The sequence below is a fragment of the Cherax quadricarinatus genome, unplaced genomic scaffold, assembly GCF_038502225.1.
Source record: "Cherax quadricarinatus isolate ZL_2023a unplaced genomic scaffold, ASM3850222v1 Contig1301, whole genome shotgun sequence".
Taxonomy (NCBI): Eukaryota; Metazoa; Arthropoda; class Malacostraca; order Decapoda; family Parastacidae; genus Cherax; species Cherax quadricarinatus.
The window spans coordinates 71,813-96,546 of NW_027196327.1; the positions used below are offsets into that span (position 1 = coordinate 71,813).

Here is a 24,734-nt window from a genome sequence, read left to right on the forward strand (position 1 = left end):
TGGGTTTAATCCTCACACGATGAGACATCGTGGAGATGGTAGAGGTTCCCCTTCCCAACGGGGATCGTTGGGAGACTGTTTGAGAAGTGCAGGACAGTACAGCACGAAGTCTACAGAGCGAATCCTGTGTCTGTATCTGTGAATCTAAGAATCGTGAATCGAGGATGAAAGGATATATCTTTACCAACATGGCATAGGAGTGCCTTGCCAATACTATGGTCGGAAAGATAGGCAGTAGAGGAAGTCGGTCGTTGAGAAAAAACTAGTCCATTGTTTATTCTGAAACATAGCATGTAATGGGAGTGCATGGCATGCAGGTCTTTTCTGAGTAGAATGAGAAGGAAGGGAAGAAGTATCATCAGATAATGATCTTGTGTGTTTAGGTGTGGGACCGGAGTTGGTCCAGCATGGGACGGGCGGGCGATCCGAAAATTGCCGCACTGTAGAGGGAGAAGCCAGAAGCATAGTCAAAGAAGAACATAGGTCAGACGTATCAAAGGTGTCAGTTGGAACACCGGCACCTGAAGCGGGTGATGAAACGGCACCAGCAAGAGGTACAGGGGCATTAGAAATGTCCAAAGAGTGCTCAAATAATGAGGCAGGGTTGGAACAGGGTGCAGTATCAGTAAGGGGGCCTAGGGGGAGCAGGTTCATGGATCTTGGACTCTATGGTTATGTCATGTCACTTCATTCTTTGGTTTTGTAGAAAAAAAAAGAAAAAAGAAAAGAAAAAAAGGGGGAATGTGTGAAGGAATAGCTCCTAGGAGGCATAAAAGGGCTGTAAATCCCCCTCCACGCCCAAGAGTACCCTAGCACCGCAAGTAGTGTAGATGTGGCATGTAACCCGTGCCATACCCTATGGTGCCCCGAGGCCTAGTGGTAAAAGCTTTCGCTTCACACAGTGAGAGTCCGGGTTCAATTCCCGGTGAAGGGGTGGAAACATCGGACATGTTTCTTTACACCGGTTGTCTATGTTCACCCATCAGTAAAACTGGTACCTGGGTGTTAGTCGACTGGTGCGGGTCGCATCCTGGGACAAAACTGACCTAATTTGCCCGAAATGCTCTGCATAACAAAGGACCTCTATACAGTAGTATGTCATTGATGTCAGCTAGGCCTGTATACCTTGTACATGTACTTGTAGTAAATAAAGATATTATTATTATTATTATTATTAGTAATAGTAGTAGTAGTAAACCAGCAATCCGGGATAGCAACCTCACATCCTCTGAGCCACCTCTGTGGACAAAGGAGAGGGCGGCTGGACGCCCACCACAAAGCATACCTCCCTCGGCCACCACTCCCTGGAATCCGACAGACAGCCACCAGAGATACACTCGTCACCTGAAAGACACCCAAAGCCACCCTCCAGGAGACCGGAGAGGGATTGGGACACCTCCAGGTGATCCAGATTCCATGGCAAACTACACCACCGCCAGGGACCTTAACAGAATGGGATGGACCCCGGTACCCTTCCCTCTACCTAGGAACTAGAGTGTCTGTGGGGGGAATCCCAAAGGCTGAAAATAAGAAGGAAATAGGGGAGGAGGAGGAGGAAGAAAGGGTAAAAAGGGGGGATGGGGAGGATGGGATAGGGAAGGGGGGATTGGGGGTAATTAGGTTTGGTCTGAGGAAGGAGACCAAAATGTCTAATTCCTCAGACCAAGAGCCTCTTCACTGCACCAAGGAGCACCCCTTGAAGAGGTCTTCCTCATATATAATTATTTCACAAAATATCTTATTTCCTTGCAGCGGCTGACCCAGAGGCTGTCGCCTCAGGAAAGAAGAGAGAAAGCCGTAAGATTGACTTTGGAGTCCTGCAGCCTAACTCCTCACTTATATTTGAGAAGAGTGAAGGATCCTTCCTAATTCTTACTGGAAAAGCAAAGGTGAGCTGCACGAAGAGGCTTCTCATCACATTATTTACAAATGTATTCGGCCTTATACTTGAGATTTTTACCTCAAGGGGAAATTTATACCAATTAAGTGGATATTTATAGTTAACATGATGGTCTGTCTTTGTCAAAGAATAGTAAAAATTAATAAGACAAGTAATATTATTATTATTATTATAATCAAAAAGAAGCTCTAAGCCACAAGGACTATACAGCGCTGCAGGGCAGGAAGGAAGTGAGGGCATCAGGTGGCAAAAGGGAGATGGATGAGCAACAGGTTACGGATAACAGCGGGGCAGTGGATGGTGAAAGGGCAGCAAGAGACTGAACCAGAAAGGGCTGAGGGGAGTGCGAAAAGTATCATCAGAGTTTGTGGAGTAAATCGGTTGTTGTCAAGAAGTCAATGAGAGAGTCAGGATTAAAGGAGGGTCCATCAGCAAGAAGGGAAGGTAAAGAGAGAGTAGTAGAACGAAGACGACGTTGGAGGTAAATTCTGCGTGCTCGTTGATAGAGAGGGCAGTCTAACAGAATGTGGCTAATCGATACTGGAACTTGACACTGCTCACAGAGAGGAACAGGGTGCCTCTCCATGAGATACCCATGAGTAAGACGAGTGTGGCCAATGCGAAGGCGGGAGAGAGTGGTCTCCCAACTTCGGCACTGATGACAAGAAGACGGCCAGTAACCTATGCTCGGTTTAATAGAATGAAGTTTGTTACCGAGCAGAGTTGACCAACGTTGTTGCCAACGGGTGCGAAGGTGGGTAGCTATTGCAGCAAAATAGTCCAGAAATGGAACACCTCGATAGGAAATTGGTAGGTCATATACTGCTGACCGCGCAGCAGTGTCTGCCTGTTCATTGCCCTGTACGTCGACATGACCAGGGACCCAACAAAAAACAATATCTTTATGTTTGGTAGAGATACGGCGTAGCCAAAGTTGGATACGGAGAACTAGGGGATGAGATGTATCAAATTTTCGTATAGCCTGTAGAGCACTAAGGGAGTCTGAGACTACTACAAATGATGACACAGGCATAGATGCAATACGAATAAGTGCTGCAAGAATGGCATACAGTTCAGCAGTAAAAATGCTAGCTGAAGATAGTAAATGCCCTCGTATGACGCTGTCCGGAAACACTGCTGCGAATCCGACGCCGTCTGAAGACTTAGAGCCATCTGTGTACACAGCGGTGGCATGAGAATGGGAGTGGAAGTGATCAAGAAAAAGAGAGCGGGAAGCCACCGTAGGCAGTTGAGCTTTCGAGCAAGGGAGTGAGAAAGAACAGACCCGAACAGCTGGAACTTCCCAGGGGGGCAGGGAAAAGTGAGATGCTACATGAACATATAAAGGTGGTAACTGAAGGGAAGACAAGAGTGAATGTAGGCGAAGAGAAAAGGGACGGAGCAAACAGGGGCGGCGAACGAATAAAGAATGTCTACTAATATCGGTGACCATTCTATAAATGGAAGGATTGTGTAGATCGTGAGAGCGTACATAGTAACGAAGGCAATGGGCATCACGGCGATCAGACAAGGATGGAACATTTGCTTCTGTATAGAGGCTCTCAACAGGGGAAGAGCGAAAAGCACCAAGGCACAAACGTAAGCCTTGGTGATGGATAGAGTTAAGGCTAGAGAGAGTAGCAGGAGAGGCCGCGGAATAAATCTGGTCACCATAATCGAGTTTCGATAAAACGAGGGCTGAATGTAGGCGAAGCAGAGTTCGACGATCAGCTCCCCAGGAAAGATGAGCAAGGGTTTTAAGAAGGTTTAGCCGGCTGTGACAAGTTGCCTTCAGAGAGGTAATGTGAGGTTTCCAGGTTAACCGACGGTCAAAGAGAAGGCCTAGAAACCTGACTGTATCACGTTCGGGGATACGGGAGCCATAGAGATACAAAGGATGATCGGAGATAACAGAGCGTCTAGTGAAAGTAATTTGGTGAGTTTTGGTACTTGAAAATTTAAACCCATGTGTGGTGGCCCAAGTGGAAACACGGTCGACCGCATGCTGGAGAGAAACTGCAATAAGGTGACAGTCAGCGCCTGCACAAGCAATAGCGAAGTCATCAACATAGAGTGATGACCAAATATTGGGTGGAAGAACAGAGGCCAAATCATTTATAGCAAGGAGAAAAAGTGTTGTGCTTAGAACACATCCCTGAGGGACACCTTCAGCTTGGACGAAGTCCGGGGAAAGAACATTATTGACTCAAACACGGAAATGTCTGTCAGTTAAAAAGTTCTTAAGGAAGGATGGTAGATTGCCTCGGAGGCCTAAGGAATGGGCCTGGGCCAAAATATTATACCTCCAAGTTGTGTCATATGCCTTCTCAAGGTCAAAAAATATGGCAATAACTGAGTGATTATTCGCAAAGGCATTACGAACATACGTATCCAAGCGTAGTAAGGGGTCTATGGTAGAACGACCCTTACGAAAGCCATATTGACTAGCGGAGAGACTGTTGTGAGTCTCTAAATACCACATTAAACGTCGATTTACGAGGCGTTCCATCACTTTGCAAACTGCACTTGTAAGAGCGATGGGGCGATAGTGGGAGGCATCATGTCCTGTAGTACCCGGTTTGCGGAAAGGGAGAACAATGGCAGATTTCCACAGCTGGGGAAGAACTCCTTGTGCCCAAATAAGATTGAAGAGGTGTAAGAGGACTACAAGGGCTGACCGATGTAAATGTTGTAACATACGAATATGAATGTCATCAGGCCCAGCTGCCGATGATCGGCAAGCTGAGAGCGTTGCCTCCAGTTCTTGAAGTGTAAAAGGCACATTATACTGTTCTTCTCCGAGAGAAGAAAAGTCCAAGGGTACTACCTCTCTGGCAGACTTTGAGGAAAGAAACGAGGGGCATAGATGGAGCCCTCGGGAAATACGGACCAGATGTGTGCCAAGTTCAATGGCAACGTCGAGAGGGTTTGCTATATCAACACCAGTGACCCGTAGAACAGGAGCCGGGTCAGGAGAGTATTTACCACTCAATTTCCTCACTTTTTTCCAGACTGCACTCATAGAAGAAGCAGAGGTGATGGTGGAAACATAGTCTCGCCAACAAGTGCGTTTAGCTTCACGGATGACACGGCGAGCGATCGCACACTTCTGCTTAAAATCAACAAGTCTCTCAGCGGTTCTATTGTACCGGTACCTGCCCCATGCAGCACGTTTCAAACGTACTGCACGAGCACAAGCAGGAGACCACCAAGGCACGCACTTCTGAGAATGCCTGCCTGAGGTTTGGGGTATAGAATGAGAAGCTGCGGTATAAACTGATGTCGAGAAGATGTGTAGGAGCTCATCAATGGAGGATGAAGAAGGAACCTCACTAAAAGCAGTGAGGTGTGAGTAAAGATCCCAATTTGCCCGATCAAATTGCCAGCGAGGGCTACGGAAAGGTGGTGAATAGGAAGGAGAAGTAAGAATGATCGGAAAATGATCGCTGTCATGTAAGTCTGGTAGAACAGACCAGGTGAAGTCTAGTGCATTGGAGGAAGAGCAGACTGATAGATCGATGCAAGAGAGAGTATGAGTACGAGGATCAAAATGGGTGGGAGTACCCGTATTTAAAACATGGAGGGGGTGAGAGGCAAGAAAAGCCTCCAACTGAATGCCACGTGAGTCACAATGAGACCCCCCCCAGAGGAAATGGTGGGCATTAAAATCACCAAGTAACAGAAGTGGTGGTGGTAAGGATGAAACAAGAAAGGCAAAGTCTGGGATAGAAGATGCTCGAGAAGGAGAGAGATATAAAGAACATATTGTAAACCACTTATTCAAGTGGATACGGGCTGCAGTGTAATGCAGCGAGGTATGGACAAATAGTTGACAGTACGGAATATCATTGCGTAGAAGAAGGGCACTTTCATTAAAGGTCCCATCTGAGAAAGGATCCGAAGAATACAATAAATTATAGCCTGAGATAGGTTGGAAAACAGCCGAGTGTAATTTTGGTTCTTGTAAGCAAGCACCAACAGGGGAAAACCTGGAAAGCAACATCTGAAGCTCACCCCGATTACCCCTGAGGCCGCGGATATTCCACTGTAAATAGGCCATGATTGGCGATGAAGAAAATATCAGGAATCTGTAGGTAAAGGCACCTACGGACTAGAGGGGTTAGAAAAGTCAACGTGTGGTGGCATTGGAAGATGTTCAAGTAGCGAAGGAACGGAGCGTTGCGAAGAATGGGGTTGTGAAGATGGAGGAGAGGGAAGAGAAGGAACAGGAAGTGAATCAGTGTCCATTGAAGGTTTAGTCTCTGCAATATATTCTGAAATGGCTTCAAGTGTTTCTGAATTCAAAGATGTATGGGAAACCATATTGGAGATAGGAGGAGGAGGGTGAGTAAAGATTGGGACAGTAATGGACTGTACCAAAGAAGAGGGGGAGGGAAAAGTGTAAGGGACTGGAGATGAAGTGTGGGGGGGGACAGAAGAGGTAGAAACCTGGGAGGTGACAGAAGAGGGAGAAACTTGGGAGGGGACGGGGGTGGAAGGCATAGTACGAGGAGGAGGGTGAATCTCCACACTTGTAATAGAGCCAGAGAGAGGGGAAGAACTAGGTACAGAGACTGGAAAGGTAACGTGTGGAGGTGGAAGAAGGGAAGGAAGGGGCAAAGAAGATTTGAGCAATGTGGATTTTTTGGACTTCTGAGTAGAGGGGCGATTGGTATTAGGTGTCGTACGAGGTCTTGTCGATACTGGGGCTTGTGAGGAAGGACGCGAAGATGTGAGAACAGACTGAGTTGTAGTCGGGACGTCAGAGCCAAGGACAGCAAAAGGATTAGATGCCGTAGTGGCTATGGGAGGGGTAACAACAGAGGAGGCTGCAGAAGATGGGACCCCAGAAGTGGGGGGACGTTTGGAAACACGAGAATAAGAAACACGGGGTAGTCTCCCTTGGAGGCGGAGATGAGTAACTGCCATAGCATAAGGGAGACCTTCTGCCTCTTTGAGGCAACGGATTTCACGTTCATTTAAGTAGACCTGGCAACGGCGGGAGTACGAAGGGTGAGCTTCATTACAATTAAGGCAAGATGGAGGTTGACTGCAAGATGTATTAGAATGGTTGTCGGCACCACAGACTGGGCATTCGGCCATAGATCTGCAATATTTCGCTGGGTGACCAAAACGCCAGCAATTTCTACATTGTTGCGGTGTAGGTATCACCTTTCGAACTTGTAACCGATGTCCCGCGACATATACAGAGGACGGGAGTTCTCGGCTGTCAAAAGTTAAACGAGCCACATTGCAAGGGTAACGTCTCCGCCCCCGGGCAGGAAGGACATAAGTGTCTACTTTGAGGATTGGGAGATCCTGGAGTTCCAGCTGTTCAAAAATGTCATTGCCACATGACTGGAAATTCTGTTGGACTATGGTATGGGGCAGAATGACAGTACCACTACAAGAATTGAGAGAAAGATGTTTTTCAATAGTGATAGGAGTAGTATCGATATTCGAAAGGAGAGAAAGATCATGAGCTTGGGTAGCATTCTGGACAGTGACGATGCGTGTACCGCTCTTGAGAGCGTGAAATGAAATATCTCTGCCAACATGACGCAGGAGCGCTTTGGCAATACTATGGTCAGAAAGGTAGGCAGAAGAAGAAGTTGGTCTTAAAGTAAAGAATTTAGTCCATTGTGTGGTCCGAAACTGAGCGTGGAGAGGGAGTGCTTGACGTGTCGGTCGTTTCCGAGTAGAATGGGAAGGTAACGACGGAGCATCATCAGGAGATTGACGTTGGCGTTTAGGAGTAGGACCGGAGTTGGTCCGGCAGGAAATGGGTGGGCGATTCGAAAATTGCCGTACCGTAGAGGGAGAAGCCGGAAGCATAGTCAAAGGAGAGCGGAGTTCAGACAAATCGAAGGAGTCAGTCGAAGCCCCGGTACCTGAAGCGGGTGAGGAAACAGCACCAGCAAGAGGTACAGGGGCATCAGGAGTGTCCGAAGAGTGGTCTAAACACAAGGCAGGGTCAGAATGGGGTGCGGTATCAAGAAGGGGCCCGGGGGTAGTGGTTTCATGGACTAGGGCTGCCATGGTTAGGTTACTCCTTTGCTTTTTGTTTTTAAGAAAAAAAAAAGAAAGAAGAAAAGAAAATAAAAATAAAAAAAAAATAAAAAAAGGGGGGAGCGGGGAGGAATAGTTCCCAGGAGGAATGAAAGGGCCGGAAATCCCCCTCCGCGCCCAAGAGGACTCGACACCGCTAGTAGCGCAGATGCAGCATGGAACCCGTGCCATACCCTACCCTTCATGCCAGTAAACCAGCAATCTGGGATAGCAACCTCACATCTGCCGAGCTACCTCGGTGGACAAAAGAGAGGGCGGCCGGATATCCGCCACAAAGCATACCTCCTTCAGCCACCACCCCCGGAATCCGAAAGGTGGCTTCCAGAGATACACCCGTCGCCCAAAAGACACCCAAAGCCACTCCGGGATACCGGAGAGGGATCGGGACATCCCTAGGCAATCCAGATTCCACGGCAAACTACGCCACCGCCAAGAAACCTCAACGGAATGGGATGGACCCCGGTGTCCTTTCCCCTACCTAGGAACTAGCGCGCCTGTGGGAGAAATCACGAAGGCTAAAAAGAGGAAGGGCAAAAGGGAGGGGTGAGGAGGAGGAGGAGGAATGGAAAAAGGGGAGGATGGGGAGGATGGGATAGGGGAGGGGAGAATGGGGGGTAATTAGGTTCGGTCTGAGGAAGAAGACCGACAGGGCTAATTCCTCAGACCAAGAGCCTCTTCACCACGCCAAGGAGCCCCCCTTGAAGAGGAATCTTACAGATAGAGCAGCAGTATTTTGGAGCGAATTCTTAATCAAATATTTTCCTTTTACTCTATCAAGATTATTTTAAATATATGTTTGATTTTAAAATTCTTAAGTCGAGTTTGTATATCAAGGTTTTGATGGTGATGTAAAATCAGTAAATTCGTGGTTGAAAATGCTTCTTTGTCTTTTTTTTTTAATTGTAAAATGTACTTCTGGCAATTTTAAAAAAATTATCTATTAAAATTAGGGGTATTTTAAATCATTTGCTATTTCATAAATCTTCAAAATTTCCCATAAAGCCTCATTCTCTCACATTTTTTATGAAACTTGACTCATTATATTTTTGTAAAAGTTAATTCTGTTACATTTCATTCAACAATAATTTGTATCGATTAATTCAAGACTTTTTCAAATTTACCTGAAATTAAATTTGTTACGTTTTACAGATGGAATCTCATGAACGTTATATAACCATCAGCATTTTCTGGGAAATTTTTAGTCAAGTTGTTTTAATGGTCCTGATGCAGAAATTTTTAAGTAGAAAATGGATTTTTATGATGTTTACATTAATATAGTGAGACCAGGACTGACCGAGTATAATTCCTCGTCTTTTTCAGGATGGTAAAATATCTTCTTGAGATCTTTGTATATCTGTCGAGGCTTTAAAATATCCAAAGACTTCATTAATCTAACGTCTTGTATATCAGTGTTTACACTCGTGTCTACTCGATAACACAAACTTATTGAGTTCACCTCACTTGTCTCTTTATCTCCCAAGTATTAACAATATTTATTATAAATAATCACATAATGCAACTTCCTGTGCACTTTAATGTGACGTGAATCTCGGCAAATTAATTTAGCACATCACAGCAGAGTAAACATGTAAATGTAAATTAATTTAGCACATCACAGCAGAGTAAACATGTAAATGTAAATTAATTTAGCACATCACAGCAGAGTAAACATGTAAATGTAAATGAAAATGTGTTATTTCCTTGCAAAGTTTACAATGTATGGTTTACATATTATAAAATATTAAAAAGAAGGTCACTAACATGACTAGACATTTCGGGCAGACTAATGCTAATTTTTAATCAGTATTGACACAGGTTATGGAGCAGTATATTTTAACATAAATTATTGCATACTGATATAAAAGTTAGGTAACTGAAGTGATTAATTAGATTTATAATAGTGAGGTAGTACAAAATATATAACAATATTACAGTTAGTAAATTTAGTAATAGGAATGGTTTTGTCTTGGTGTGATTCACTGTTTCTATTCGAGTTCCTATATTGGGAGAGTATCTTAGGCAAACAGGAATAACTTAAGATTTAATAGGAAATAGCTATATTAGGAATTTTATATTTACAGTAATATGGGTGAGTGTTACTGTAAATTAAAGGTGAATTACAGATAACTAGAGTAAGTCTATTTTGTTTTGGATGTGTTCTTTCTTTCAACACACCGGCCGTATCCCACCGAGGCAGGGTGGCCCTAAAGGAGAAACGAAAGTTTCTCCTTTTTAAATTTAGTAATATATACAGGAGAAGGGGTTACTAGCCCCTTGCTCCCGGCATTTTAGTTGCCTCTTACAACACGCATGGCTTACAGAGGAAGAATTCTGTTCCACTTCCCCATGGAGGTAAGAGGAAATAAACAAGAACAAGAACTAAAAAGAAAATAGAAGAAAACCCAGAGGGGTGTGTGTATATATGCTTGTACATGTATGTGTAGTGTGACCTAAGTGTAACTAGAAGTAGCAAGACATACCTGAAATCTTGCATGTTTATAAGACAGAAAAAAGGACACTAGCAATCCTACCATCATGTAAAATAATTACAGGCTTTCGTTTTACACTCACTTGGCAGGACGGTAGTACCTTCCTGGGTGGCTGCTGTCTACCAACCTACTACCTACTTTTGGATGTGTTCATGACATAAAAAAAAGAGAATTAGGTGGTTTTCATTTGGTTAGCTGATGGAGGGCGAGTTAGGGAGATAAGATGTATTTTTTAACAGTACTTTTGAAAATGGTGGTTGAGTCTGCAGTTCTAGAGTTTTCAGTCAGAGAGTTCCAGATTTAAGACCTTTTATGTACATTGATTTTTTGTATAGATTTAGCTGGACTCGAGGAATGTCGAGATTTTTGTGTCTGGTATTGTCTATGGGTCCTGTCACAACTATCAAGAAAGTGTTTTAGTTCAAGGTTAATGTTAGAATTTATGGTTCTGTAAATGTAGTTGAATTTTTTAATTATTAAGAGATTGTACTATGAAATTTGAACAATAATGGAGCAAAGCATACACTACGCTACGTAGGCTTTTCAAATTCAAATTTAAAGTTTATTCTCTATAAGGATTACAATGCTGAGTTTACAGAATTTGGTTATTGTGTGGTTTACATGTAGTAAAATAATAATTACAGAGTGTACCACTAGAACACCTAGCATGGCTAGGCATTTCGGGCAGACTTAGTTTAATTCTTAATTTTAAAATATTACAAATTATGAGGTAAGTTGGTATTATGGCTAAGTGACTAAATACTAGTTTGAGAGTTAAGCAATGTGAATGCTTTTGTTTTGGCACTATACATAGTTTCAGTATTGGAGTATCACAGGATTCATTATTTTAAGATTGAGATTAATATTTCTGTTTATGGTCAAATGGGTGAGTGAGTGTAAGTGTGAACCACCAGGTGGTATTCGTGTAGTTAGCTGACGGGGTGTATCAGGGAGATAAGATGTTTTCTAATGGTAGTTTTGAAGGTGATGAATGTGTCTGCAGTTCTAGAGTTCTCAGGTAGGGTGTTCCAGATTTTAGGGCCTTTGACATACATTGAATTTTTGTAAAGGTTTAGTCGGACACGGGGAATGTCGTAGAGTTGTTTGTGTCTGGTGTTATGCCTGTGGGTTCTGTCACAACTATCAAGAAAGCATTTTAGGTCAAGGATGATATTGGAGTTTAACGTCCTGTAGATGTAGATTGCACAGTAGTAAGTGTGGATGTACTGAACAGGGAGTAAGTTTAGATCTATGAAGAGTGGGGGGAGGGGTGTTGCGAGGGATGGGATTTAGTGATTATTCTTACTGCAGCTTTTTGTTGGGTTATTATTGGCTTTAGGTGTGTTGCTGCAGTTGATCCCCAAGCACAAATAGCATAGGTGAGATATGGATAAATAAGTGAGTGGTATAGTGTGAGAAGGGCATTTTGCGGCACGTAGTATCATATCTCGGAGAGGATCCCAACCGTTTTGGATACTTTCTTGGTTATGTGTTGGATATGGGTGCTGAAGTTCAGGTTGTTGTCAAGGTATAAGCCTAGGAATTTGCCCTCATTATGTCTGGTAATTAGAGTGTTGTCGATCTTAATGTTAATTTGTGCATCTCCTGCTCTGCTACCAAACATAATATAGTAGGTTTTGTCAGTGTTAAGCGTAAGTTTATTGGCTGTCATCCAAGTCGATATTTTGATCAGCTCCTCGTTAACAATGGTGTTGAGGGTGGCAAGATTAGGGTGAGAGATGACATAAGTCATGTCATCAGCAAAGAGAATGGGTTTCAGGTGTTGGGATACGTTTGGAAGATCATTGATGTATATGAGGAAGAGCAGGGGACCAAGGACACTTCCCTGTGGAACTCCAGTATCAAGTGGCCGTATTGTAGGTTTCACAGTAGTAGATGTGAATGTTCTGTACAATGGATTGCGTGATAATTCTTACTGTAGCTTTTTGTTGGGTTATTATTGACTTTAAGTGTGTTGCTGCTGTTGATCCCCAAGCACAAATAGCATAGATGAGGAAGGGATAGATGGGTGAATAGTATACTGTGAGAAGGGCTGATTGTGGCCTTTCTGATGATATCCTGATGCCTGATGCCAAATGCCCCAGGGCCAGACTCATTAAACTCCGTGTTCATCAAGAACTACAAGAAGCCCCTATCACATGCTTTTAACATCCTATGGAGAGGGAGCATGGACACTGGGGTCATTTCACAGTTACTAAAAACAACAGACATATCTCCACTCCACAAAGGGGGCAGTAAAGCAATAGCAAAAACCTACAGACTGACAGCACTAACATCTCATATCATAAAAATCTTTGAAAGGGTCCTAAGAAGCAAGATCGCCACCCATCTAGATACCCATCAGTTACACAACCCAGGGCAACATGGGTTTAGAGCAGGTCGCTCCTGTCTGTCCCAACTACTGGATCACTACGACAAGTGTGACCATGGCGTAATAGCTCACAAAATGCGTGCTAAAGGAGTAACAGGAAAAGTTGGTAGATGAGTCTATAATTTCCTCACAAACAGAACACAATGAGTAGTAGTCAACAGAGTAAAGTCTGAGGCGGCTACGGTGAAGAGCTCTGTTCCACAAGGCACAGTATTCGCTCCCATCTTGTTTCTCATCCTCATATCTGACATAGACAAGGATGTCAGCCACAGCACGGTGTCTTCCTTTACAGATGACACCTGAATCTGCAGTGTCTTCCATTGCAGACACTGCAAGGCTCCAGGCAGACATCAACCAAATCTTTCAATGGGGTGCAGAAAACAATATGAAGTTCAACGATGAGAAATTTCAATTATTTCGATAAGGTAAACATGAGGAAATTAAAACTTCATCAAAGTATAAAACAAATTCCAGCCGCAAAATAGAGAGAAAATCTAACGTCAAAGACCTGGGAGTGATCATGTCTGAGGATCTCACCTTCAAGGACCATAACATTGTATCAATTGCATCTGCTATTTAAATGACAGGAGGGATAATGAGAACCTTCAAAACTAGGGATGCCAAGCCCATGATGACACTCTTCAGGTCGCTTGTTCTATCTAGGCTGGAATATTGCTGCACACTAACAGCACCTTTCAAGGCAGGTGAAATTGCTGACCTAGAAAATGTATAGAGAACCTTCACTGCACACATAACTGTGTGTGATAAGACACCTCAATTACAGGGAGCACTTGAAGTTCCTGAACCTGTACTCCCTGGAATGCAGGCAGGAGAGATACATGATTATGTACACCTGGAAAATCCTAGAGGGACTAGTACCAAACTTGCACATGAAAATCACTCACAATGAAAGAAGAAGACTCAGCAAACAATGCAACATCCCCCCAACGAAAAGCAGGGGTGTCACTAGCACGTTAAAAGACAACACAATAAGTGTCATTGTCAGTCACTGACAATCTTCTTGATTCTGTACCCTCTACCTCTAATAATCAACCCAAACGTCGTTATTCTTTGCGTACACGACAAGTAATGAGAAACCCCCAAGTATCTTTTGTAGATACTTGTTCAGATCGCCCTCAGTCAAGGCATGTGTTAGCCATTGCAGAAGAATTCGATCCTCCCAAAGATGATAACCATTCTGCATATGTAAATCTTACCCTTGCATACTTGGGTGTAAATGTGCATAGTCTGTATAATTAGATGTTCAAGCTGAATGAAGTTGTCAACTGTGTGTTTTTTATTAGCTGATCAGTTTTTTTCAATTTTTTTTTTTTTTTTGTGTTCACGTTCCCTCCGAATTCTGAGAATTTAGCAGTAATGATCTGAGCACGCCAGAACTGTCTTTGCTGTTAATTACTTTCACTTTTGTAAATATATTTTTTCTTTCTCAGAATCTATAGAATGCATGAATACAGATCGATCAATCAATTCCATCCTTTATTATACCATGATTTGTTCTTATAATTCGTAATGCATTACATTAAAACTCATTACGTTAAAACTCATTACGTAACATCCATTACGATACCATCCATTAGTTCTAAGTTACATATGTCTTTATTATTTTATAGAATCAGCCCAGAGCCACCTGCCTGTTCAGCCTATGTCATGTTTCGTATGTCGAGACGACATACGAAACATGACTGAGCTGTCAGTATAGCTACTGAATTCCCCATACTTATACTTGTGTAGTATATTGTAGATCGTATCCATATATATATTTAGGCTCCCTGGTCAGTAGGCTGAGTGACTAGCATATGTGACATCACGTGATGCTGTTGTGAGCGCTGCGCTCTCGTCCTCGTCCTCAGTTCCCGCATAGGTCTATGCCAGGCAAGACACAGCAGTTTGGGCTCTCCCCCTTCATACTCTGCTAATATAAGTGTTACCATCCAACAAGTGTGTTTTACTCCAACCATCACATGTCCTACAAACCCCCACTACAAATGGCCGCTGGGGCATTGACCCCAGGAACTCTCTCCAGGTAAACTCCAGGTAGTAACATATCTTGGAGAGGATCCCAACCGTTTTGGATACTTTTTTTGTTATGTGTTGGACATGGGTACGGAATTTCAGGCTGCTGTTAAGGTGCAATCCCAGGAATTTGCCCTCATTATGTTTAGCAATAAGAGTGTTGTCAATCGTTATGTTCAGCTGGCAACACCTGTTCTGTTACCAAACATAATGTAGAAGGTTTTGTTAATATTAAGTGTAAGTTTATTAGCAGTCATCCAGGTTGATACTTCAATACAAGCTCTTCGTAAACAATAGTGTTGAGTGAGATAAGGTTTGAGAAACAGAGTGAGAAGTAATATATAACAATTACACTACATCGCACTGAATGATAATATTGCTAATGTTACAATGAAATCCGTTATGGTTGCAGGCTCGCTCAACACACACCAGTCTCTTCTCAGCTGACTGGGACTTCCAGAAGATGGGCATCGGTGGTCTGGATGAACAGTTTATTCACATCTTAAGACGAGCTTTTGCTTCACGAGTGTTTCCCCCAGAGGTTACTGAACAGCTGGGCGTCAAGCACGTCAAGGGACTCCTGCTCTATGGACCACCAGGTGCGCTCTTATGTTATTATTAATGTTATTATTGTTGATAGTGATCGTTAGGGTAGAACAGGTGATCGTGGGAGCCTTTATCAAGTAGTACAAATGAGTATTTTCCAAATAATTTGTTGTATCTGCCTCAAATCTCGTTGCAAGTTTTTTTTTTTTTTGTGAAAAGCTAAATGTATGTGGGCTAGTTAGTACGGGGCTGTGCAGGCTCGATCAGTCGTCCGCTAATCAACAAACAATTCTTCAGCAAATAATATTTTGATCATTGTTTCACTGTCGTTCTCTAGTGTGTGTTATGTCACATGTCTTCCACAACACCTGACACTAGCGTGTGTTACGTCACATGTCTTCCACAACACCTTACACTAGCGTGTGTTATGTCACATGTCTTCCACAACACCTGACACTAGCGTGTGTTATGCCACATGACTTCCACAACACCTGACACTAGCGTGTGTTATGTCACATGTCTTCCACAACACCTGACACTAGCGTGTATTATGCCACATATCTTCTAAAACACCTGACACTAGCGTGTGTTCACTCAACTTCCCTTCTGCATTCACTACTAGGCTGAGACATTTGGGCGTCCCAGGCAAGCTATTTTATGGCGTCCGTACAGACCGGTACCGATATTCTAATTCCTAAAATAGGGATTAAAATATACTAAGTATATACATAGTACTTTATTTGGCGTTGTGGATAAAGTACCATGTACTCTGATGTCGAGTCCGCAGGTTCTCTTATTGTCCTCTGGCCTACAAACCCAAATTCCAAAATAAACGAAATGAAGTACAGTTTGCTACTTTTTGTAAGCAATTACTAGGCACTTGGGAGCCTAAAATTATTGGTAGCCTTAAAAAATATTTATTATAATTAATGGTTCGTTAATGAGAATTTAACGCCCATCGACGTCACTGGTGATTAAGGCTGCCCATCACCTTGCAACCACCAGTTTCCAGTGTCATACCGGTGAATAAAAAAAAAAAAAAATCAGGTTGGATCTGTCTATACTTCATAATAGACTTATTATAAACATTTAAGATTTTGACAGATATCACATGAAAACTATAAAAAGAGGTACAAAATTCCAGAGGAAAAAAAGCAAAGCTTTATATAATCAAAACTAAGTTGAGGGACCAAAATTTGGCTACCTAAGTAAATTAAGAGAAATGGAAGAGGAGACCAACGAAAATAAACGATATTAAAAACATTGATGTTTAATAAATAATGTAAAGAGTATTCACACGAATAAAATGAATATTGACCCTTGTAAGTGTCTCAATATAGCAAGTTTAAGAAATTTAAGACTTGTTTTGATATATGCAATAAATGTATTTGTGGATAAATATATATACCATGAGATGCAGGTGTGTCCTCACAGTATATATGAGATGCAGGTGTGTCCTCACAGTATATATGAGATGCAGGTGTGTCCTCACAGTATATATGAGATGCAGGTGTGTCCTCACAGTATATATGAGATGCAGGTGTGTCCTCACAGTATATATGACCACAGTTTATTTCATTCACTATTTTCGGAATTTGAAGTATTTTTGACTAGTATTGAACAAGTAACTTGTAGTCTCAGTCACACTCATGTAGTCGATAAACTTGAACCCAGTAAACCAACCTGACTCAAAGTCTACTCTGCTCTCAAGATTACTTGTTTAATTCACACACACCTGAGCCCAAATTTACACACACCCGGACCCATATTTACACACAGCAAGACTCTTATTTACACTCCTGTGCCCATATTTACACACACCAAGACCCTTATTTACACTCCTGTGCCCATATTTACACACACACACCAAGACCCTTATTTACACTCCTGTACCCATATTTACACACACCAAGACCCTTATTTACACTCCTGTGCCCATATTTACACACACACACCAAGACCCTTATTTACACTCCTGTGCCCATATTTACTCACACACACCAAGACCCTTATTTACACTCCTGTGCCCATATTTACACACACACACCAAGACCCTTATTTACACTCCTGTACCCATATTTACACACACCAAGACCCTTATTTACACTCCTGTGCCCATATTTACACACACACACCAAGACCCTTATTTACACTCCTGTACCCATATTTACACACACCAAGACCCTTATTTACACTCCTGTACCCATATTTACACACACCAAGACCCTTATTTACACTCCTGTACCCATATTTACACAAACCAAGACCCTTATTTACACTCCTGTACCCATATTTACACACACCAAGACCCTTATTTACACTCCTGTGCCCATATTTACACACACACACTAAGACCCTTATTTACACTCCTGTACCCATATTTACACACACCAAGACCCTTATTTACACTCCTGTACCCATATTTACACACACCAAGACCCTTATTTACACTCCTGTACCCATATTTACACACACCAAGACCCTTATTTACACTCCTGTACCCATATTTACACAAACCAAGACCCTTATTTACACTCCTGTACCCATATTTACACACACCAAGACCCTTATTTACACTCCTGTACCCATATTTACACACACCAAGACCCTTATTTACACTCCTGTACCCATATTTACACACACAAAGACCCTTATTTACACTCCTGTACCCATATTTACACAAACCAAGACCCTTATTTACACTCCTGTACCCATATTTACACAAACCAAGACCCTTATTTACACTCCTGTACCCATATTTACACAAACCAAGACCCTTATTTACACTCCTGTACCCATATTTACACAAACCAAGACCCTTATTTACACTCCTGTACCCATATTTACACAAACCAAGACCCTTATTTACACTCCTGTACCCATGTTTACACAAACCAAGACCCTTATTTACACTCCTGTACCCATATTTACACAAACCAAGACCCTTATTTACACTCCTGTGATAAGCCTATAGAGGCAGGTGCCAGAAGTCGCCAGAAACTTACCACAGGTCAGCTGCTTTTAATAATCTTCCTGGCCTGCTAGTGTACTCGCATATAATCTAGTGATACCAATGAATAGCAGAATACAGTGTTGTAGTAGCAACTAACCAGTATTATAATGGTACTTAGTGGAGTGGAGTGACTTTCATTAGTTTCTTTTTCTTGAAATACCAGACGTTACTGTGAATTTCATATAACCTGTAGTTACCAGCGGTCGCAATATACACAACGAGAAGCAATTATTACTACAGAAAAAGCGCCCTTCCTCCAAAATTTGCACCAGTCAACTATAGTGATAATATAGCATTTATTGTGGTGGAGACGGAAAAAAAAAAAATAGAGAAGCTAGATACAGCGATTGATAAACAAAGGTGGAGGCTCGACCGTTCGTCATTGTAGGAGTGCCAGCAGTCACCGGCTCTTCAACACGCAAGTTATACTTTTGTATCAATCAAATCACATATTACTCGGGTAGATAATTTCCAGTAGATCCTTCATGTGTTAGCTCAAATCACCGACCAGTATGGTTTAAATAAGTGACCCACTGATCAGATCAGATAGACTGGTCCGAACCCTTGACTGGTCCGAACCCTTGACTGGTCCGAACCCTGGACTGGTTTCAAACGGTTTTGTTGTGCACCACCTAGCAGGTTATTAATAGAATATTCAAGAGGTTGCTAGTAGAATTGCAGTAAATCAACCATTCAAATCATTATGAAGCTGTGTGTAGTCTGTGGTCAGTCAAACAAACGGGCTTCCACATGCATAAATTGTCATTTCTGTGGAAATTGGTGTCACGCCCCTTGTGCAGATATCCAAGAACTAGCTACAAGCAGTATTAAAACAGGGAAGTGTTTTTGGGTATGCCCAAATGAGATAAATCTGTGGACTAAAATCACAAGGGTATTAAAAGAGGTCAACATCAAAGCTGCTTTCATAGAAAACCTGGAAGCTTTCTACAACAGATGGGAACATAAAAAGTCCGGGCTGAATGGTACGGCCCTTGATACTGGCCATGTAGTCAGAAACTGTAAGGCTGGAGATGATGTCCTGGTAGTCAGTAAATGGGGGGCTGATAGTGCTGTCCTGGGAGACAGTAATGGGGAAGCTGGAGGTGCTGTCCTGGGAGACAGTAATGGTGAAGCTGGAGGTGCTGTCCTGGGAGACAGTAATGGTGAAGCTGGAGATGCTGTCCTGGGAGACAGTAATGGGGAAGCTGGAGATGCTGTCCTGGGAGACAGTAATGGTGAAGCTGGAGATTTTGTCCAGGTAGTCGGGAATTATACACAGGAAGGAATACATATGAATGACCTCATAGGGGACAGGAGCCATAGTAGGGAAATAAGTGTAGTCAAAGATAAGATAAAACCAATATTGCAAACTAGAAATACCGCAGGAAATAGCAAACAAGAGGACTCCACTAGCAATAGTGAGGATATATTACCAAAAACAAATGGTGGGAGCTCCATTGTTGGTGCTAGGGAGGATAGAAGTAAGACAGGGAAACATGCACCAACAGGGAATACAGTCACAGAAACCCAAGGCAAACGGAAACCAAGCCTGTGCACATACTATGCACTCGGTATCTGCTGGCATGGGAAATCTGGAAAAACAGATGGGACGTGCAACTATGACCACCCTAGGAAATGCCATGCCCATATGACAACAGGAAAATGCAAACTCCCTTCCTGTAAGCTTTTTCACCCTGAACTGTGTACCTCTTCAGTACAGGAAAGACTGTGCTATAACTTAAATTGCCAGGCATACCATCTAAAGGGGACAAAAAGATACAAAACATCCAGGCCATGGGAAAACCTGGGTAGCCACAGCCACTCAAGGGGGAGAGGTTTTTTAGTGCCAGGAAGGAAAAAAAACTGGCAGGAAATGGCAGAAATCGTACACCAAATCCAGTCATTCCTGGAGTGGAACCACAGTCGATTGCCTCCACTCCAAACCAACAGATACAGATACTAATGCCGGAAAAAAAATCCCCCCCCAGTACCAACAATACCACCAGTCCGATAACATTCTTCTTTGCAAATATACAGGGTCTAAAGCCAGCAACAAACAACAAAATACCTTTCATCCGTGGACTGCTTGCAGAGGCAAAGGCAATGTTCGCGGCTTTCACTGAGACCCACATAAAGGATCACTTGGACAACGAAATATGGATCCCAGGTTACAACCTATACAGATGTGACAGAGTGAACAGGCAAAAGGGGGGGGGTTGGCCTGTACATTGCAGAGTCACTTGTTTGCACAGAACTGCTAAATGCCTCAAATGATGTAGTGGAAGTTTTAGCAGTAAAGGTCGAGAACCAAAACCTAGTCATTGTGATAGTCTACAAGCCTCCGGATGCAACATCCCAGCAATTCCAGGAACAGCTGTTAAAAATTGACCACTGTCTGGAAAACCTTCCAGCTCCTGCCCCCAACATCTTGCTCCTGGGGGATTTCAACTTAAGGCACCTAAAATGGAGGAATATAGCAAATAATATTGTTGCAGTAATAACACCAGGAGGCAGCTCTGATGAAAACTCACACTCACGCGAGCTTTTAAATCTCTGCACAAAATTCAATTTAAACCAGCAAATAATAGAGCCTACTAGACTGGAGAATACACTAGACCTCATCTTCACTAACAATGATGATCTGATAAGAAATATCACCATATCAAAAACAATATACTCAGATCACAACATAATTGAGGTTCAGTCATGTATGTGCGGAGCCCCAGACCGACATAATGAGATTAGTCACGAGGGAGCATTCACCAAATTCAACTTCAATAACAAAAACATAAAGTGGGACCAAGTAAACCAAGTCCTAACCGATATAAGCTGGGAAGATATACTAAGCAACACAGACCCCAACTTATGCCTAGAACAGATTAACTCGGTAGCACTCGATGTATGCACAAGGCTTATTCCTCTAAGAAAAAGGAGGAGTAGATGTAAAACAGAAAGAGACAGGCGCTCCCTTTACAGGCGACGGAAAAGAATAACAGAGCGGCTAAAAGAGGTCAATATATCTGAAATGCGTAGGGAGACACTGGTCAGAGAAATAGCAAGCATCGAACTTAAGCTAAAAGAATCCTTTAGGGGTCAGGAATCGCGGGAAGAACTAAAAGCCATAAATGAAATCGAAAGAAACCCAAAGTATTTCTTCTCCTATGCCAAATCAAAATCGAGAACAACGCCCAGTATTGGGCCCCTACTTAAACAAGATGGGTCCTACACAGATGACAACAAGGAAATGAGTGAGCTACTCAAGTCCCAATATGACTCAGTTTTTAGCAAGCCGCTAACCAGACTGAGAGTCGAAGATCAAAATGAATTTTTTATGAGAGAGCCACAAAATTTGATTAACACAAGCCTATCCGATGTTATCCTGACGCCAAATGACTTCGAACAGGCGATAAATGACATGCCCATGCACTCTGCCCCAGGGCCAGACTCATGGAACTCTGTGTTCATCAAGAACTGCAAGAAGCCCCTATCACGAGCCTTTTCCATCCTATGGAGAGGGAGCATGGACACGGGGGTCGTCCCACAGTTACTAAAAACAACAGACATAGCCCCACTCCACAAAGGGGGCAGTAAAGCAACAGCAAAGAACTACAGACCAATAGCACTAACATCCCATATCATAAAAATCTTTGAAAGGGTCCTAAGAAGCAAGATCACCACGCATCTAGAAACCCATCAGTTACACAACCCAGGGCAACATGGGTTTAGAACAGGTCGCTCCTGTCTGTCTCAACTATTGGACCACTACGACAAGGTCCTAAATGCAATAGAAGACAAAAAGAATGCAGATGTAATATATACAGACTTTGCAAAAGCCTTCGACAAGTGTGACCATGGCGTAATAGCGCACAAAATGCGTGCTAAAGGAATAACAGGAAAAGTCGGTCGATGGATCTATAATTTCCTCACTAACAGAACACAGAGAGTAGTCGTCAACAGAGTAAAGTCCGAGGCAGCTACGGTGAAAAGCTCTGTTCCACAAGGCACAGTACTCGCTCCCATCTTGTTCCTCATCCTTATATCCGACATAGACAAGGATGTCAGCCACAGCACCGTGTCTTCCTTTGCAGATGACACCCGAATCTGCATGACAGTGTCTTCCATTGCAGACACTGCAAAGCTCCAGGCAGACATCAACCAAATCTTTCAGTGGGCTGCAGAAAACAATATGAAGTTCAACGATGAGAAATTTCAATTACTCAGATATGGTAAACATGAGGAAATTAAATCTTCATCAGAGTACAAAACAAATTCTGGCCACAAAATAGAGCGAAACACCAACGTCAAAGACCTGGGAGTGATCATGTCGGAGGATCTCACCTTCAAGGACCATAACATTGTATCAATCGCATCTGCTAGAAAAATGACAGGATGGATAATGAGAACCTTCAAAACTAGGGAGGCCAAGCCCATGATGACACTCTTCAGGTCACTTGTTCTATCTAGGCTGGAATATTGCTGCACACTAACAGCACCTTTCAAGGCAGGTGAAATTGCCGACCTAGAAAATGTACAGAGAACTTTCACGGCGCGCATAACGGAGATAAAACACCTCAATTATTGGGAGCGCTTGAGGTTCCTAAACCTGTATTCCCTGGAACGCAGGAGGGAGAGATACATGATTATATACACCTGGAAAATCCTAGAGGGACTAGTACCGAACTTGCACACGAAAATCACCCACTACGAAAGCAAAAGACTTGGCAGACGATGCACCATCCCCCCAATGAAAAGCAGGGGTGTCACTAGCACGTTAAGAGACCATACAATAAGTGTCAGGGGCCCGAGACTGTTCAACTGCCTCCCAGCACACATAAGGGGGATTACCAACAGACCCCTGGCAGTCTTCAAGCTGGCACTGGACAAGCACCTAAAGTCAGTTCCGGATCAGCCGGGCTGTGGCTCGTATGTTGGTTTGCGTGCAGCCAGCAGCAACAGCCTGGTTGATCAGGCTCTGATCCACCAGGAGGCCTGGTCTCAGACCGGGCCGCGGGGGCGTTGACCCCCGGAACTCTCTCCAGGTAAACTCTCTCCAGGTAATATTTACACAAGCCAAGACCCTTATTTACACTCCTGTACCCATATTTACACAAACCAAGACCCTTATTTACACTCCTGTACCCATATTTACACACACCAAGACCCTTATTTACACTCCTGTACCCATATTTACACAAACCAAGACCCTTATTTACACTCCTGTACCCATATTTACACACACCAAGACCCTTATTTACACTCCTGTACCCATATTTACACAAACCAAGACCCTTATTTACACTCCTGTACCCATATTTACACAAACCAAGACCCTTATTTACACTCCTGTACCCATATTTACACACACCAAGACCCTTATTTACACTCCTGTACCCATATTTACACAAACCAAGACCCTTATTTACACTCCTGTACCCATATTTACACACACCAAGACCCTTATTTACACTCCTGTACCCATATTTACACAAACAAAGACCCTTATTTACACTCCTGTACCCATATTTACACACACCAAGACCCTTATTTACACTCCTGTACCCATATTTACACACTACATCCAAGCTTATATTTACACACCCAGGCCTATCACACCCAGGTCTATATTTACACACACCCAGGCCTATCACACACACCCAAGCCTATATTTGCACACACCGAGGCCTATATTTACACATTCAGGCCTATATTTACACCCAGGCCTATATTTACACACACACACACACACAGGCCTATAGTTACATCCAGGCCTACATTTACACACACCCAGACCTATATTTACACACCCAGACCAATTAATACACACACCCAGGCCTATATTTACACACACGCACTCAGGCCTATTAATACACACACATCAAGGCCTATATTTACACACCCAAGCCTATATTTACACACACACCCAGGCCTATATTTACACACACCCAGGCTTATACTTACTCACACCCAAGCCTTGATATACTCTTACCCAAGCCTTAATTTACTCACACACAAGCCTATATATACACACTCGGACAGATGTTTATACACACACACACACACACACACACACACACACACACACACACACACACACACACACACACACACACACACACACACACACACACACACACACACAGGCGGGGCCAGGAGCTGAGTATCGACCCCTGCAACCACAATTAGGTGAGTACACACACACACGCGCGCGGGTCTATATTTCTATTGTGTTGCACATCAGTCTTAACACTGGGTAGCGGCCAGTTGAAGAGGCGGGGCCAGGAGCTGTGACTC

At 43.1% G+C, this 24,734-nt stretch overlaps 1 protein-coding gene across 1 annotated transcript; it reads left to right on the forward strand.

Moving 5' to 3' along the window:
* Positions 1-215: 215 nt before the first annotated feature.
* Positions 216-15,483, forward strand: LOC128687816 (vesicle-fusing ATPase-like; the record flags this gene model as incomplete). The annotated part of the gene is made up of 3 exons (XM_070080940.1): positions 216-243; positions 1,753-1,889; positions 15,297-15,483. Coding segments are annotated over exons 1-3 (352 nt in total), but the record flags the coding sequence as incomplete, so codon positions are not given.
* Positions 15,484-24,734: the final 9,251 nt, after the last annotated feature.